The sequence below is a fragment of the Eptesicus fuscus genome, chromosome 17 (assembly GCF_027574615.1).
Source record: "Eptesicus fuscus isolate TK198812 chromosome 17, DD_ASM_mEF_20220401, whole genome shotgun sequence".
NCBI classification, from domain to species: Eukaryota; Metazoa; Chordata; class Mammalia; order Chiroptera; family Vespertilionidae; genus Eptesicus; species Eptesicus fuscus.
The window spans coordinates 37,102,320-37,118,761 of NC_072489.1; the positions used below are offsets into that span (position 1 = coordinate 37,102,320).

General features: G+C 41.5%; 2 protein-coding genes across 3 annotated transcripts in view; one reads left to right on the top strand and one right to left on the bottom strand.

Moving 5' to 3' along the window:
* Positions 1-7,954, bottom strand: part of CPEB3 (cytoplasmic polyadenylation element binding protein 3) — a 175,391-nt gene extending 167,437 nt beyond the window's left edge. For both annotated transcript variants that reach the window (XM_028133198.2, XM_028133196.2), the window contains exon 1: positions 7,787-7,954. The gene's annotated coding sequence lies outside the window, so the exon portion shown is untranslated. The remainder of the gene's footprint in view (positions 1-7,786) is intronic.
* Positions 7,955-8,000: 46 nt separating this feature from the next.
* The window catches only part of MARCHF5 (membrane associated ring-CH-type finger 5), a 49,353-nt gene continuing 40,911 nt past the window's right edge, over positions 8,001-16,442 (top strand). Inside the window, exon 1 of the mRNA XM_054729149.1 lies at positions 8,001-8,392. Coding sequence (XP_054585124.1) covers positions 8,358-8,392 — 35 coding nt within the window. The 5' untranslated portion in view covers positions 8,001-8,357. The remainder of the gene's footprint in view (positions 8,393-16,442) is intronic.

The window sequence follows — 16,442 nt, forward strand, 5'->3', positions numbered from 1 at the left end:
CCCCGCCAGCCTAGTTGCCCCTCAATGCTTGTGCAGTCGTTTGGTCGTCCCTCACTAACCCCCCTGCCGGCCTGGTTGTAGGCAGCCATCTTGTGAGGGTGTGACAGTCAATTTGCATATTACCTCTTTATTATATAGGATAATAGTCCATTGTATGAACATAGCACATTTTATCTATCCATTCATCAGTTGGTGAACATTTGGTTTGCTCCACTTTTTGGCTATCATGAATAATGCAGCTATGAACATTCATGTACAAGTTTTTGTGTAGACATATGTTTTCATTTCTCTTTGGTCTATACCTGGGGGTAGAATTGCTGGGTTATAGGAAAACTTTATGCTTAACATTTTGAGGAAGTGCCAGACCATTTCTGAAGGGGCCACGCCATTTCACCTTCCCAACAGCAGTGTACTACAGCTCCAATTTCTTCAGTCTCACCGTGTGTTATTATTCATCTTTTTATTATAGTCATCCTAGTGAGAGTGAAGTGGCATCTCACTGTGGTTTTGATTTGCATTTCCCTAATGGCTAATGTTGGCGGTGCTTACTGGTCATTTGTATATCTTTGGAGAAATGTCTATTCCAGATCCTTTATCAATTTTTCAATTGGGTTATTTGCCTTTCTATTATTGAGTTGTAAAAAATCTTTATAGCCCAGCGGGTATGGCTCATGGGTGAGCATGGAGCTATGCACCAGGAAATCACGGTTTGATTCCAGGTCAGGGCACATGCCTACATTACAGGCTCTATCTCCAGTGTTGGGGACGTGCAGGAGGCAGCCGATCAATGATTCTCTCTCATCATTAATGTTTCTATCTCTCTCTCCCTCTCCCTTCCTCTCTGAAATCAATTAAAAAATATACTTTTTATAAATCTTTATATATTCTAGATACCAGTCCCTTTTCAAATACATAATTTCCAAAATTTTTCTCCCATTCTGTTAGATGTCGTTTCACTTTCTTAACAGCTCAAAAGTTTAGAATTTTGATTGTCAGTCTTTGAGGTAAAAATAGTGTGCCATGAGCAGCCAGTTTGGCCTGCATCTTAATCATATGTTTTTCTCTGAGACAAGTATTATAGTTTGGATGCACCAGAAGTGTGCATATTTTCCATTTCATCACACAGAATATTAAAAACATCTGTATTCAAGCATCAAGATTTAATAAAATAAAAAATTATTGCTTAATCAAGGATTCTTTTTTTTTTTTTTTTAATATGTTTTATTGATTTTCTACAGAGAGGAAGAGAGAGGGACAGAGAGCCAGAAACATCGACGAGAGAGAAACATCGACCAGCCGCCTCCCGCACACCCCCCACCGGGGATGTGCCCGCAACCAAGGCATATGCCCTTGACCGGAATCGAACCCGGGACCCTCGAGTCCACAGGCCGACGCTCTATCCACTGAGCCAAACCGGCTTCGGCTAATCAAGGATTCTTAAGTGAACTTTTGTTCTATTTTGACTGCATGTGCATAGTAGTGAAGAATATATAACCATTAGTACAATCTGGTGCCAATGCCTTTAATAGTCCTAAGGTACAAGCAGTTTCCTCCACCATCAGTGTAAATGCCAATGCAGTGAAAAAAAAAAGCAAATAATGTTTTAGTATTCTTATGAAAATAGTCTTGATCTCACATACCCCCCTGGAAAAGTTCTCAAGGAGCCTGAGGGGGTCTGATAGACCACATTCTGAGAACTGCTGCTCTGTGACATCCATGTTTGTTTAAAAAGAAAAATAATTGCCCTAGCCGGCTTGGTTCAGTGGATAGAGTGTCAGCCTGCAGACTGAAGAGTCCCAGGTTCGATTCTGGCCAAGGGCACATGCCTGGGTTGTGGGCTCCATCCCCAGTCGGGGGTGTGCAGGAGGCAGCTCATCAATGATTCTCTCTCATCACTGTTGTTTCTCTCTCTCTCTCCTCACTTCCTCTCTGAAATCAATAAAGAAATATTTTAAAAAAAAAAATAAAGAAAAATAATTATTTTTTTATTTTTCAAAGGAGACAACTTGGGGTGGTGAACACACAATACAATGTACATATGATGTATTATAAAATTGTACACCTGAAACCTATATAATTCAATTAACCAATGTCACCCCAATAAATTCAATAAATAAACAAAGTAGATAAAAAATTTATTTTTCAATTACAGTTAGCATTCAATATTATTTTATATTAATCTCAATAATTATTTACATATACATTTTCCCATAAATACTCCTGGAACAAGATACAAGAAGATGTGGCATGTTATCCTGTGACTTTTGCCTACCCGTGACACACCACTGCATATCCCAGGGAAACAACCAGGAGGGAGGAATTTAAGCAAGGATTATGTCAAGAAATGGGTCTTCCAACATATGGATGAGGAGGCAGAAAAGGCAAATTAGTAAATGATCATGTTTTTGGGTAAAAATTATTTACTCTTTGTAAAGGCTTCTATTCTGTGAGTAGCAAGTAAGACAGCTTTAGACAGTCCTCCACAAGTGGCAGTGAAGCCTCTGTCCCGGGTTAAAAGTCTATTGAACCCTGTAGCTCAGTTGGTTGGAGCACCGTCCTGTACACCAATATGTTACAGGTTCAAATCCCAGTTAAGTCACATACCCAGGTCGCAGATTACATCCCCAGTTGAAACACGTATAGGAGGCAACTGATCGGTATGTCTCTATCTTTCTCTCTCCCTTCCTCTCCAAAATCAATAAAAACATATCCTTGGATGAGGAGTAATTTTTAAAAAATAGATCAAAGTAATCCAGTTAAATCTATAGATGCTAATCCAATAAAATGTATTCTGGGGAACAAGGTATCCCAAAAAAATTCCTTCAGAGAAGCCCCTGGACATTATATACTTGAGAATTAGTTAGTATATAATGTTAAGCTTATCTAAGCATCTTCAAAAATTTATAGCTGTGTTAAAGCAAACTTGACAACAGTTGCAGACCATAGGCAAGTTACTGAAACCCAGCCCAGGCCTAACTTGTCTTTGTTTTCAACCCACACATGCATATCACTGCCAAGATTAATCCCCCTAAATCATTCTCATTTTGCTCAAGAATTTTTAGCAATGCCCTAACCAGTTTGGCTCAGTGGATAGAGCGTCGGCCTGCGGACTGAAGGGTTCCAGGTTTGATTCTGATCAAGGGCATGTACCTTGGTTGCGGGCACATCCCCAATAGGGTGTGTGCAGGAGGCAGCTGATCGATATTTCTCTCTCATCAATGTTTCTAACTCTCTATCTCTCTCCCTTCCTCTCTGTAAAAAATCAATAAAATATATTTAAAAAAAAAACAAGAATTTTTAGTAATAATTAAGGGCTAACACCAATGGAACTCTTAACCAGGTACTCAGCATTATAATGAACAATTTAAATGAAATTTCTTATTTAATCCTTCTAGTAACTCAATGAGGTAGGTTCTATAGTTCTCCCCGGAGATGAGGAAACTTTGGCTTAAAGAGATATAATAACCTACCCAAAGTCGCTGAGCTTCTGAGTGGCAATGCTAAGATTTCAACCCAGGCTCGAGTTGAACTGCAGTATTTCTGCAGAGATACCATTGGCCTAATAATCACTAAGGACACTTGCTTAAAAAAACAACAGTTTATTGGGCACAACTAAAGGCACGTGGATCGGATTTCTCCAAATCATAGCAGGTTTAGGAACACCAATAAGTTAAGCTCCTACTTCCTACAGAATGAAGTTGATTTCTTATAGCCAAACTCCTCTTAGCAGGATTCTAGGATAAGGGCAAAATTCCTAAAATGGGCCTACGAAGCTATTCAGAGATTATCACTCGATTGACCATTTTGGTCCCATCTTGCCCCAAGTCCCCTCTCTGTGTCAGTTACTACTATTCATCATAAAGGTTTCCTTCACAGGGTATTTGCATATACTGTTCTTTGGCCTATGAAGCTCTTCCCTCCTTCCTTAATCTAGTTAACTTCTAGTCTTCTTCAGGCCTCAGCACAATGGACAGTTACAGAGAGAACCTTTTCTGAACCCTCTGCCTAGGTCAAATCCCTAACTCTTTTTAACATCTCATAACACTGTGTACCACATTTTTAAAATTAAAATGTATTCATGTGATTTCCTCTCTCTCCCACTATAAACTATAAACTCCACAAAGGTTTTTGCTCATTATTGTATCCTCAGTGTCTAGCTTAGTGCCTGTCACACAAATGGTGCCTATTCAATAAATATTTGATAAAAGAATTAATAAATTCAAGGCCTTTTAACTTCCCTATTTAACCAGCCAACCTTATTGTCCACCCTTAACTCAACAGAGACCTACAGTTATAAAGGTTAACTCCTTTATCAGTATCTTTTCATCTTTATCCAGACTCAAGACCTTTCTCTACCTCTTCACCTAAATAATTCCTCCTATTGCTACAAGGTAGAGCCTAAATTTCCCTTGTTTCACAAAGCTCTCTTTTTCTATATATAACTAGAGGCCTGGTGCACAAATTCGTGCACAGATGGGGTCCCTCTGCCTGGCCAGCGATCAAGGCCTATCAGGGGGCCAGCCGGCCAGCCGGGTAGAGGGATCCTGGGAGGTTGGCCGGCCGGCCCCCCAATTGGGGCCCCAAGGGAAAGACTGGGGGAGGTTGGCCAGCGGTGGTGGGGGGAGGGGCTGTGGGAGGTTGGCCAGTGGGGGGAGGGGCCTCGGGAGGTTGTCTAGCAGGGGGGCGGCGGGGGGAAGAAAGGCCGTGGGAGCTCACTGACCACCAGGGGACAGCTCCTGCATTGAGCATCTGGCCCCTGGTGGTCAGTGCTCATCATAGTGACTGGTCGACCAGTTGTTCTTTCTGGTTGTTTGGTCGTAATGATCGCTTAGGCCAGTTTCTTTTCAAATTTGGTAATTGACAATTCTCCTTGGAGGTACCTGGATACTTTATACTATCTTTATGGAATACCTTCAGGGCCCCTTTTTGGCAGACTGTTCAAAATAAATGTGACAGGAGGAGATTAAAGTAACATACTATCTTAAATTCCCTGACATATTTAGAGCAGTTCCATTCTAAATCCATTACTGGTTTATTAATATTATATTCCATAACTCTTTAGGATAATTCTACCTTGTCAATCCTTATTCTTGTCCTCGGAAGTTGGGAGAATCTTTAAATATTTTCAGTAGATTAATTTCTATTTCAAAATATATCATTTAGGAAAATACATTTTTGGCTGTAGTCATGTTACTCTCTTGGCTAAATATCAGTTACCATAGACCTAAACCTCATGTAAAATGCAGGCGTGCATTTCAACTTTTTTTTTGGTCAGACTAAGATCTAAATAATTAAGACTTTTTTCCCTTCAAAATCAGAAAGTAAATTATAATTCCTATTATTCTGAGTCTTATTTAAAAATGCAAGAGCCAAGACAATATTGATAGACAATACTGAAATTCAGGGTATATGTGTGCCTCTTTCAAATGCTAGGAAGTAATTTATTTCATGAGTTTTATTAACCATTATTTTTCCCATACTAATTTAGAAATATTAAAAAATTAAAGTTTGATAATGAAGAATTAAAATTTGATAAAAATTAAAGTTTGATAATGAAGAATTATCAGTTATCTATTTCTCCTTAGCTGCCCTCTGAACATTTTATATGTAGCTAATTACATTTGTTAACAGCTTTATTGAGATGTAATTTACACACTACATAATTCACTCATGTTAAGTGTACAATTCAATTTCTTTTAGTATACTTACAGAGCTGTGCCACCATCACCAGAATCTAATTTTGTTTTATTTTTTATTTTTAAAACTGAAATAGAATTTACCATGTGTATTACCATTACAACTTTAAGTCTGAAAGAGTTTCATCACCCCAATAAGAAACCTCATATCCATTGGTAGTCTATTCCCATTTCTCTCCAGCCCTTACAGCCCTAGGCAACCACTAATCTCTATATCTGAACTTGTTTATTCTTAACATTTAGCATAAATGGAATGGTACAAGATGTGGGTTTTTTGTGTGACTGGCTCCTTTCACTTAGCATAATGTTTTCAAAATTCATCCATGTTGTCATGTGTATCAGAACTTCATTCCTTGTTCACACCTGATAATATTCTATTGCATGGCTATACCACATTTGGTTTATTCATTCATTGGCTGATGGGTATTTCGGTTGTTTCCACTTTTTGGCTATTGGGAATAATGCTGCTATGAACAGTTGCATACAGGTCTTTGTATAGACATATGTTTCTATTTCTCATGGATAGATACCAAGGAGTGAAATTACTAGGTCAGGTGCTAATCACTCCTAAGATGAAAAACAGTATTTCCTTTTTTTTTTTTTCTATTTCAAAGGATTTGTGACATAGCCAGGAAACAGAATTTTCATGCAAATGCTAATATCAAATCCTTTTTTTGGGGAAAAAAAAAAAGTTAATCTGCACACAGCTTTGCTATCAAAATAACTGTGTCATATTACTTTCCAATTTGGGGCTCATATAGATATTCTAAGATGAGGTGAGAACTCCTTTACATTTAGTGTAAATCATAAAACTAAATCGAGTTTGCACTGGCCTACTTAATTAACAAAGTAGGATCAAATTCTATTTTTTTGAGCGGAATGCATATATTCATCTCTTGTGGCTAACTATTGCTTAAGAGATAAATACACAGTAAGAGAAGGCTTATACAGTAGGAGGAGCAGTAAATAGGAATTTAAAATATCAAACACCCTGATTAAATGAAACACAGCCCATCCCCTCGCGGGGCCTGTTTCTCATCTCCTAAGAAAAAAAGTGAAGCATTCATTATAATTCGTCATGTAAATTCTCAAAGCCTTTCATAAAAGCATCTTTCAGAAATTGGAGGCCAAATAAACTTCTGGACACAAGTTACTTTTCCCTCGCTGGCAAGGTACACTCCAGTTCAAATATATTCAGGAAGCAAACTTTAAACAGAGAATTAACAGCTGATTTTAAAATTCTACCTTTAAAAGGGGGAGGGGGGCTTAAAAAGGAGGGAGGCTTACACAAGACGTTTTAACTTCAAGAAAAATCAAATATCTTGCAGCAGAAATGAGGCATAACCAAGGGAAAACTACCAGACGTCCTACCAAGCGCAGCACTAAAGAACGCCACAGGACTCCTTCCTCCCGCCAAAGCTGCCCCCCTAGAGCGTCAGATAATAACCCCAATCAGTGATTTATTATTATTTTCCCTTTTGATCACCCCCCACCTCGAGACACACACACACACACACACACACACACACACACATATCCACCTGCTTGGAGGTGTCAAGGCGACCAGAAATGGTTAACAGTGACCAGCAGCGGAGAGAGAAACAAACACCCCTGACAACCCACAGCTGAGTAAGCAAGAGCTGTTTATTCACCAACGTGTTCCATTTGGAGACCGTCGGCGAGCGCTTGAAAGCCCAGGCGCATTTTAGGAGGTTCGTGGAGAGGGAGAGATCCTATTTTCTCCCCACCCCCACCCCCCACCCCCAAACACACTTGGTTCGGGTGGGAACCGGCTGGTCCAGGCAGTCCCTGCCCACCCGCCCCACAGGAATAACATCAGCATTAGAGCATCCGATCCCTTGCGAGGCTTGTGTAACTCCCCAAAAGGAGCTCAGGCGCGGCAGGGGCTGGCCCCTGCGCCGAGGGCTCCAGCAGTCATTGGTGCCACCCCCAACCCCCGCCACGATGACCGATGCCGCGGCCGGAGCTGGAGACCCGAGAAATGGCCCAGGAGCCCCCTCCCCTCACCTGGCTCGGTCCCACCTGAAGGCAAGAGCTGAGAAGGAAAGAAACAGGCAGGGAGGGCTGACCTTGTTGCTACTGACAGCGGAGCGGCACATCCTGCAGCTTCCTGGAAAGCGGCCCAAAGCACATTTTCCCCCCGGGAGGAAGGAAACGGGAGGGCGCCGGCCGGGCGGCGATGGGCGCGGCGGCGGTGGTCGGGGCGGGCTGTGCAGCCTCCGGCGGGGACGGTCCGAGGACTACATCTCCCAGGCTGCTCTGGGCCGCCCTGCGTCGTGACCCCGGCGCGCACGGAGGCGGGGACTCTTACCTCACAGAGGTAGCTCCTCCGCCGGCAGCAACTCGGCGCCCGCGGTCCATGGACCGGAACCCCCGGGCCGACGGGCAGGAACCCGGGCTGCGATCGTCGCCTCCTCGCCCCAGGCTCCTCCTCCTCGCTCCCCGCCGCCTCCTCCGGACGCCCGCAGGCCGCGCAGCGCCGCCGCCGGGCTCGCAGAGCTGACCCCGGAGGCTGGGAGGCGGGTTCGTGGCCGCCGCGGGACTGAGGCCTACTCCGCCGCTTCTCAGTGCTATTGTCCCTGGGCCCGGCCGTCCCGGCCCGGGTCCCCTGGAGAGGCGAGTGCTCCGGCTCCACGGAAGATGCCGGACCAAGCCCTACAGCAGATGCTGGACAGGTAGGGGCAGCTTTGGGGGCGCACGCGAGCCGCGGATAGCCTGGCCCTGCCCGCGCCGGCCTCGAGGCGCTTCGTCCGTCCACCGAGCCCGGCGGGCGGGCGGGCGGGCGGGCAGGAGTCCCGGGGCCTGGGGCCGGATGAGGGGCAGAAAGTTTGGAGTCCGTACTTGGGGGACCGAGCCGGTGGCCGGGGTGCGCAGACTTACAGCGAAACTTCGTTAAGGAGGAGCGTTTCGTATTGTGGGAACGCCGCTTTGAAAGGGGAGGGAGTCGTTTGAACCCACAGCAGGAGTTTCTTTTTCCTATTTTGTATTCTCCTCCCCCCCCCCCCCCGCAACTGTGCTGTAACGTGTTTGTCAGCGATGTCACTGGCAAGAAGAACCAGACTGTCTTAAAAAGGGAATGATCCTCCTACAGTTAATTTCAAGGCTCTTTCCAAAAAAAAATCTAAGGATAAGCCATCTTTTGGAAAGCCCGACAGGCTGACTTCAGCCCTCCTTCCCCCTCGACCCATCCCCACTCCCAGTCGGTAAGGTCAGGAGTGTCCGCCCGGGAGCTTGAACGGTCACACCGAAGTGTAGAGGTTACGGAAAACAAACCCCCGGAGCCCAGCACCGAACACTTAGCCTATTTGACTATTTCATTGAGTTCACGAGGAAGTTTCATCTTATGTTGGGGCCACTTGCCCATTCCTGGGGGCGGGGGGGGGGGGGGGGGTTGGGGCTCCAGTCCATAAAACTTTTTGTGAAATCGGATGCATCGCCCTCTGCTGTTCAAATTCTAGTCCTTGGGTTCTACCTTGACTTTTTGGAGCCTTAGTCCACAGTTTCCCCCTCGTCTGGTCTTAGCTTCCTGGCATAGCCAACGCTACAGGCTAAATGCACGTACTGATGGTGACAACTCTCAAGGGCCACTTGCCACCGAGCTCAGCCAGTGGCCCTGTCCTGCTCTTTGTGCTGAGCAAAGGTCCCGGCTCTAAGGTGTCAAATGAAAGGCGCCTCCCTTAGTTGCGATTCTATCTGGTTAAACGCTGTTTGGATCCACCAACAACCAGAACACAAATCACCCAAGAGAGCAACGCCTCCCAGAATGGGACATTTCCTTTGGAGCTTAGAGTTTTGAGACATCTAAGTTAATAGAAATCATGTTGCTGACTTTTTTTCCCAGCTGGGATTACCCAATGGTCCATTCAGCTGACCATGAGGTCAGCATTCAGGTCAAACTTATTGACAACTTTTTTGTGTGTAAATAATCTACAGGCTCCAGGAAGGCAGAAACTTAGTCATCAGTATTTATTTTGAATGCTAGAACAAAGCCTTGTACTCCACGGGTCATCAATACATATTTGTTTTATAAATAAAATACTACATGATTTTTTTTTTTTCTTTTTCCTCAGTTGTCTAGGGGGTCTGATAACTTACCAGTTTTTTGTTTGTTTGTTTGTCTTCTTACAATTTAGAAAATGGCAAATTGCATAGGACCTCTAAAATATGCCCCCAGGAGACCACCTTCTATCACTGCCAATTTCAATCAGATAATATTCTACTCTGGTGCAGGGTATTTGGTAATTAAATATTTTTTTTCCACTGAGGGCCTGCTGCTTTGACTTTTATGTGAGTGACTTTTAGAAAAGTTTGTGTGTCCAAAAGCTGACCTGCTTTTCATATGCTCTTTGGAGATTTCCATAAAAGTAAAAAGCCAAGGAGTGCTAGTGAGGCATTTAAAATTTCTCAACAGAAACATAGAAATTCTGGCTGCATTTACCCAAGCAGGTGACTGTAATATGGGCTTACCCTAACCTTTACCTTTTAGACATACCTCAAGGTAGATTCTTAAGATGGTATTAAAAGACCTTTATTATCTGTTATTAAATCAGTAGTTGTCAATCTGCCTCCACATTAGAATCACCTGGGGAGCATTTTAAAGTATGGATGGATGGATGGCTCAAGACCAATTAGATCACAAATTTCTGGTCCTGAGCATTTATAGTTTCAAAAGCTTTCCAGGTGTTTCTGATGTGGTTGCAAACACTACCTTAAACCATAAGGGGCCAAAACCGGTTTGGTTCAGTGGATAGAGCGTCGGTCTGCGGACTGGAAGGTCCCAGGTTCGATTCCGGTCAAGGGCATATACATTGGTTGCGGGCACATCCCCAGTAGGGGGTGTGCAGGAGGCAGCTGGTCGATGTTTCTCTCTCATTGATGTTTCTAGCTCTCGATCCCTCTCCCTTCCTCTCTGTAAAAAATCAATAAAATATATTTAAAAAAAAAACATAAGGGATTATTTCATGATAAGAGGTAGTACAGTTTAGTGAGAAAAGCTTGGGTTAATTTAGAGATCAAAATCTTGAAATTCTCATTTTGCTACTTACTAGCTATGTGACTTTCGAGTTAAGTTCTGAGGTTATATACATCGTCATTTATAAAATGGGAATATTCTTTCTCACAGGACTGTAACATGAGAAGAGGTGTAAGAACTTTATAAAACAATAAAATGTTATTCATATATTAGGCGCACATAAGTTACTTAAGATTCTAATATAAAAAACCAGTGTGGCAATTTTCTCCCCATCTCTTTCATAGTTACTACTAGAGGCCTGATGCACGAAATTCATGCCAGAGTAGGCTTTCCTTCCCCCGGGCTGCCGGCACCTGCTTCCCTCTGGCAGCTGGCAGGCACCTGGGACCCGGGCTTCCCTTGCAGCCCCGTCTTTGTTCGGAAGGTTGTCTGGAAGGATGTCTGGTCTAATTAGCATATTATGCTTTTATTATTATAGATATTAATCTGGGCTGATTCAATATGCAGGTTGAACACAAAGATACTTGATGGGTTCATTTGAGGAATACTCACAGGCCTAACAGAATAAAATGTCAGCCTGTTGGGGCCCATAATTCTTGCCATGACTTTGGCTTCCCCCCCAGTTTGTCTTTGCGTGGCAATTTTTGAGGGGCAGAATTTACCTCCTAAACTTACCCATATGTTGATTTCTTTGAGTGCCTACATATGCTCGGTATCATTCTAGGCCCTTGTATATGGTAGTAACCATAACCAAAAAATGCTCATATGGAACTTAAATTCTGGTGAGATTTGTGTTCCATGACTGTCAAATAAAATTAAGATGGTGTTTAATTGTAACATGAATGGTATGTTCAGTTTATACCACTCAGTCTTTCGGGATTTTTAAACCAATGGCAATTTATATATGAAGTTGAATTGCCTTGTCTTTTGTGAGTAACTAAATTTAGTTTAGCAATTGCAGTATTTGTAGGTGGAAAGGATAGATAGGTAAGTAGATAGGTAGATGATAGATACGTATTTTGCCTTTCATTTTTTTGCCTTTCATTTTATAAACAATAAACAACTGTTCATGTAAACTTATTATTCGAGCCTTTTAAATTGAGAGTAGTTGGGAAAGGGGTTGTTTTTTAGTGTCATGAATGATTTAGGTTTACAAATCATTGCCCTGAAATGATAACCATTTATAAATTCAAACCCTTTATATTAAGCTCTCTGAACCTTGGTCAATTTTTCTTTCCTTCATTGCCACACTATTTTAAGGAGGCGTCTGTCATATATTATTCTATCACCATCTACTTTCTCTAATGTTTCTCAAAATTAGAATTAATTGTATAGAGAATACAAAGGATATGGTAACAAACTGCAGGAATGGACCTCAGGTTCAAAGTCTGGGCCTGCCGAGAAATGCTTCTGGAAACCTGACTTTTGTGTACCCTGTCTCGCAGTAAACACTCAGGAATGTGTTGAGGTTGTTTTGCATCCCTGACTTGCACCTGGTGAGTAAGCAGGGAATGTAGCCAGTGTCCCCATGATAGTCAGATGAAGGAAAAGCAAGGAGAATAATCTTCTCCCTACCTGCCTCCTGCCGTGCAAAGTGAATTAGAATCTTCACTTTGTGAGGGTGTTATCAATCACAGATGTACATTCCTTTAGAGAATATTCTGATAGGATCATGTTGCCTCTATTATCTTCTGATTTATATAACCATCGTAGTTTCCATTAAAGCAACTTCTCATTTTCTTTGTCAGTTGACATCTTTTTCTCAATCACCTCTATCCCATTTTGACAATTACAGAGCAATGCCTGGAATTAAATCATTAGCAATTAGTTATATTTACTTCCATCTGTATGTAAAAAGTTGAAACTTCACTAAGCCCCCTTTGACCATTAACCCCAGTCCTCACTATACTATCATAAATGGATTTATATTTTTCCAGTATTCTTTGTTTAATGCTTATATACAATATATAACAAATAGTTTTGTTTTTGTTTCTAAAATTTAAATCTACATTTGCTTTTTAAAAATTGTTTTGAGCTGTGATATACAGCAATAAAAAAGATATATATAAAATATCTAAACATATTTTCTTTTTAATTCATTTTCCTGTGACATTTAGTTTTTATCTTCTCTTTATTATCTCTCTTTATAATTTGACTTTCATTTCCCTTTCTTGTCTGTAGCTCTACTAAAAGTATACTAAAGGTCACCCACTAATATATGTAATGAAGATGAAACGGATCCACCACCCCCTAACTTCTTAAAACTATGTTCTGTTATACCATACTATTTACCTTTCGCTTTTTTCTTCCCCGTATATCATCTTTTTACTCCCTTCAATCACTTAAATATGGTTCAATCCTCAGCACTTGTCAGTCTTCTCTGAAAAGTATACTCACTATCTCATTTTCACCTCTACTTGAGTGACTCTCAGATTTGTGTCTTTATTCCTGATCTCTTTCCACAAATTAGTGTCTCATTTCTAGCTGCTCAATAGACATTGCTACTTGTGTATACTTATTACTAGCACCTTAACCTGTCTAAACTACTGATATTTCCCTGCCTTTTTACATATCTTGACTTCTTGATGTTTGGTCTTTATTAAGACCATTCTTCTAGTCTACCAGCCATAAAACCTAAGTATAAAACTTGTTTCATTGCATCTTTCCCTTCAAATCCATTTGCTTATCAGATATTATGGATTCTACTTTCTCTAACTCAGTTTTTCTCTTCTATTTTGACTTTCAGAGTGGTATCAGAATTAGCCATGGCACAATTATAATCATGTCATTTCCATGCTTTAAAAATTGCCAGTCTTTATGTCATGTATAGGATAAAATCTAAACTTTCAAGACCCCAGTGAAGGAGTTTAGACCTACTAATATAATCCAACTCCAACCTACCATAAGGATATTTTCTGCATTCCACTTCATTGTCCTCTGAATATATCCTGCTCTTTTATCTCCTTATTTTTGCTTAAATTACTTCTTCCCTTTTAACACCTGGCTAACTCTTAACCCAACTTTATAATTAAGCTCATATATCATCTTGAAGCATTGCACAACTCCTTCAGGCAGAGTAAGTTATTATTTCCTGTGTTTCCATAGAACCTTTTATGCATTCATTCTAGTATGTCACATTGTATTGTAAATTATTATTACTATTTTTTTTTTTTTTTGTTAATCCTCACCGGAGGATATTTTCCCATTGATTCTTAGGAAGAGTGGAAGAGAGAGGGAAAGAGAGAGAACCATCATGGTTGCCTCCTGAACAAGCCCCAACCAGGGCGTGGCCAGAGAGGAACCTGCAAAAGTGGTACGTGCCCTTGACCGGAATCGAACCCAAGACCTTTTGGTCCACAGGCCGATGCTCTATCCACTGAGCCAAACCGGCTAGTGCCGTAAGTTTTTTAATGCACCTATTATGTGTCTCAGAGCCTTCTACATTCACCCTTTACCACCACCAACATGCACATTCAACTGGAAGTTCATTGAAAACAGAAACTATTCCCTTATCCCATTTCTCTACAAGAAAACACTGTTGAATCACAATGTCTCTCCCCCCCTCCATTATTTATGACATACTAGTGCTTAGAATATTCTTACAGACACTGTTTAAACAATTGTCTTATTTGTTCAAAACCATTTGTTTTCTTATTGCTTATTAAGCTTAAGTTTCAATTCTTGAGCCTGGCCTTCAGGACCCTCCGTAATCACATTTATTGTGTTTCCTATTATGTTTAAGACACAAAGTATATGGCTGGCACCAGCTATCTTTTCAAAGTGTTGCTTCTCTTTAAGAATGAATACATAAGAAGAAGAGTACATAAGTACATGTCTTTTGCCCAAGCCAAACTGATTTGCTCGTTGTCCTCTGAACAGGTTTTCTTTTCATTATTGTCTTTCAGAGTTCTACCCATTCTTTAAGACCCAGTTTAGGTTCTGCCTCATTTATAAAGCTTTTCTGAACATTTCAGCCAGAAATATTTTTCACCTCTTAACCAGATTTATGTAGCAATTCTTTACTTGCCATACATACATGCATGCCTCCCAATTCTTTACATGCCATAATTCATAAGATGATAATATTTATATGGCACATTGGAGTCAATTAGAAGGGTTTTAGATCTCTGGTGAAACCTTATGGAAGCAAAAATGAAACAGCATTTCTTGTACTGGCTACAATTGCCTAAGAATTGAGAAATGGAAAATTTTACCAGAATACACTAAACATATGGCAGCATGGTGCAGTGAAAAAAGCCAAGTGAGTCAAGGCCTAGGTTGCATCAATACCTTTCTGTTTAGCTGAAGTCTTGGGCAGATTACCTTTCTGGGCTTTTAATTCTTTATATAAGATGGAAATAATTATGCTTTCAGAGTTTATGAAGGTCAGACAAAGGGTATGGTATGAATACTGGCATATGCTCAATAAATGACTTCTTTCATTGTGATATATTTCTCTTCAGCTTTGCCCTTTGGTAATGTGTCATGATTGTGGTTATATCTCTTTGATGAATCCAGAAACTTTAACTTCCATTCCACTTGAGTGAACAGACATAGAGATTTTTAGTTTTGTTGGCATAGTTCCCATTTCAGAATACATGGGATATGACGCTTTTAGTCCTTAGACAAAGCAAGCAGTGTGCAGTTTTTTCCATTGTCAAGTTGGGCCTTCCTTCCATGAACCGGAGTATGGATCTCTAAACTTGTTCTGAATTAAATGGTGCTTGTTCTGTTCCATAAAACAGCCATGCAAATACATTAAGGAACTACATATAATAAAACAGCAGCAATTTAAAACTTGTTTCATTGCTCTCTCCTACATCCTGGAATTGTTCTATTCTGTTCTGTTACACTCTAGTTTTCATCAGTGATCTCTAGGGCAGGAGTCTGATTTCCTAGATTTTTCTAATTATAATAAAAGCATAATATGCTAATTAGACTGGACAGTGGGACGACCTTCCATACGAAGCTCAGCTGCAAGGGCTGAGTCCCTTGCATGAATTTCATTCATCAGGCCTCTAGTCTATATATATAAAAGCCTAAGCGACTGTTACGACCGGTCACTATGACACACACTGACCACCAGGGGGCAGACGCTCAGTGCAGGAGCTGCCCCCTGGTGGTCAGTGCACTCCCACAGCAGGAGTGCCGCTCAGCCAGAAGCCGGGCTCACGGCTGGCAAGCAGGAGCCTCTCCCGCTTCCACAGCAATGCTACCGCCTAGCTGCGGCGCAGGCACAACAACCCCAGGCCCTGGCTTAGGCTCCTCTCCAGCCGCCTGCTGCTTCACACACTGCTACATCCCTCAGGGGATGTCGGATGCAGTCCGACATCCCCTGAGGGGTCCCGGATTACAAGAGGGCACAGGCCAGGCTGAGGGACCCCACCGGTGCACAATCCATGCACTGGGCCTCTAGTCCAAGATAAACACCTGCAATTTGAGTCTGCAAAGAGAGGCTGTACTGCCAGCTGTTTTGTTAGATTACGTATCTTGCTTAGTTAATTTGTGTTCAAGAAACTATTTTATTGATGTTTCTACCTCTTTTTTTCACATACTTTTTAAATAGTTAATTAATCGTATAAAGAGGGAATGACTTACAAGTGAACCCTATGAAGTGAGGTTATCTTTGTCATCCATCCTTTCGCAACTGGTTTGTAATATCTATATCTTAAAACCTCTACTTCAACACTTTTAGTCTTCTCATTGTCCATCACTCTATGTTCATTTCCATTTCTAAACTTGGTTATGCTGCA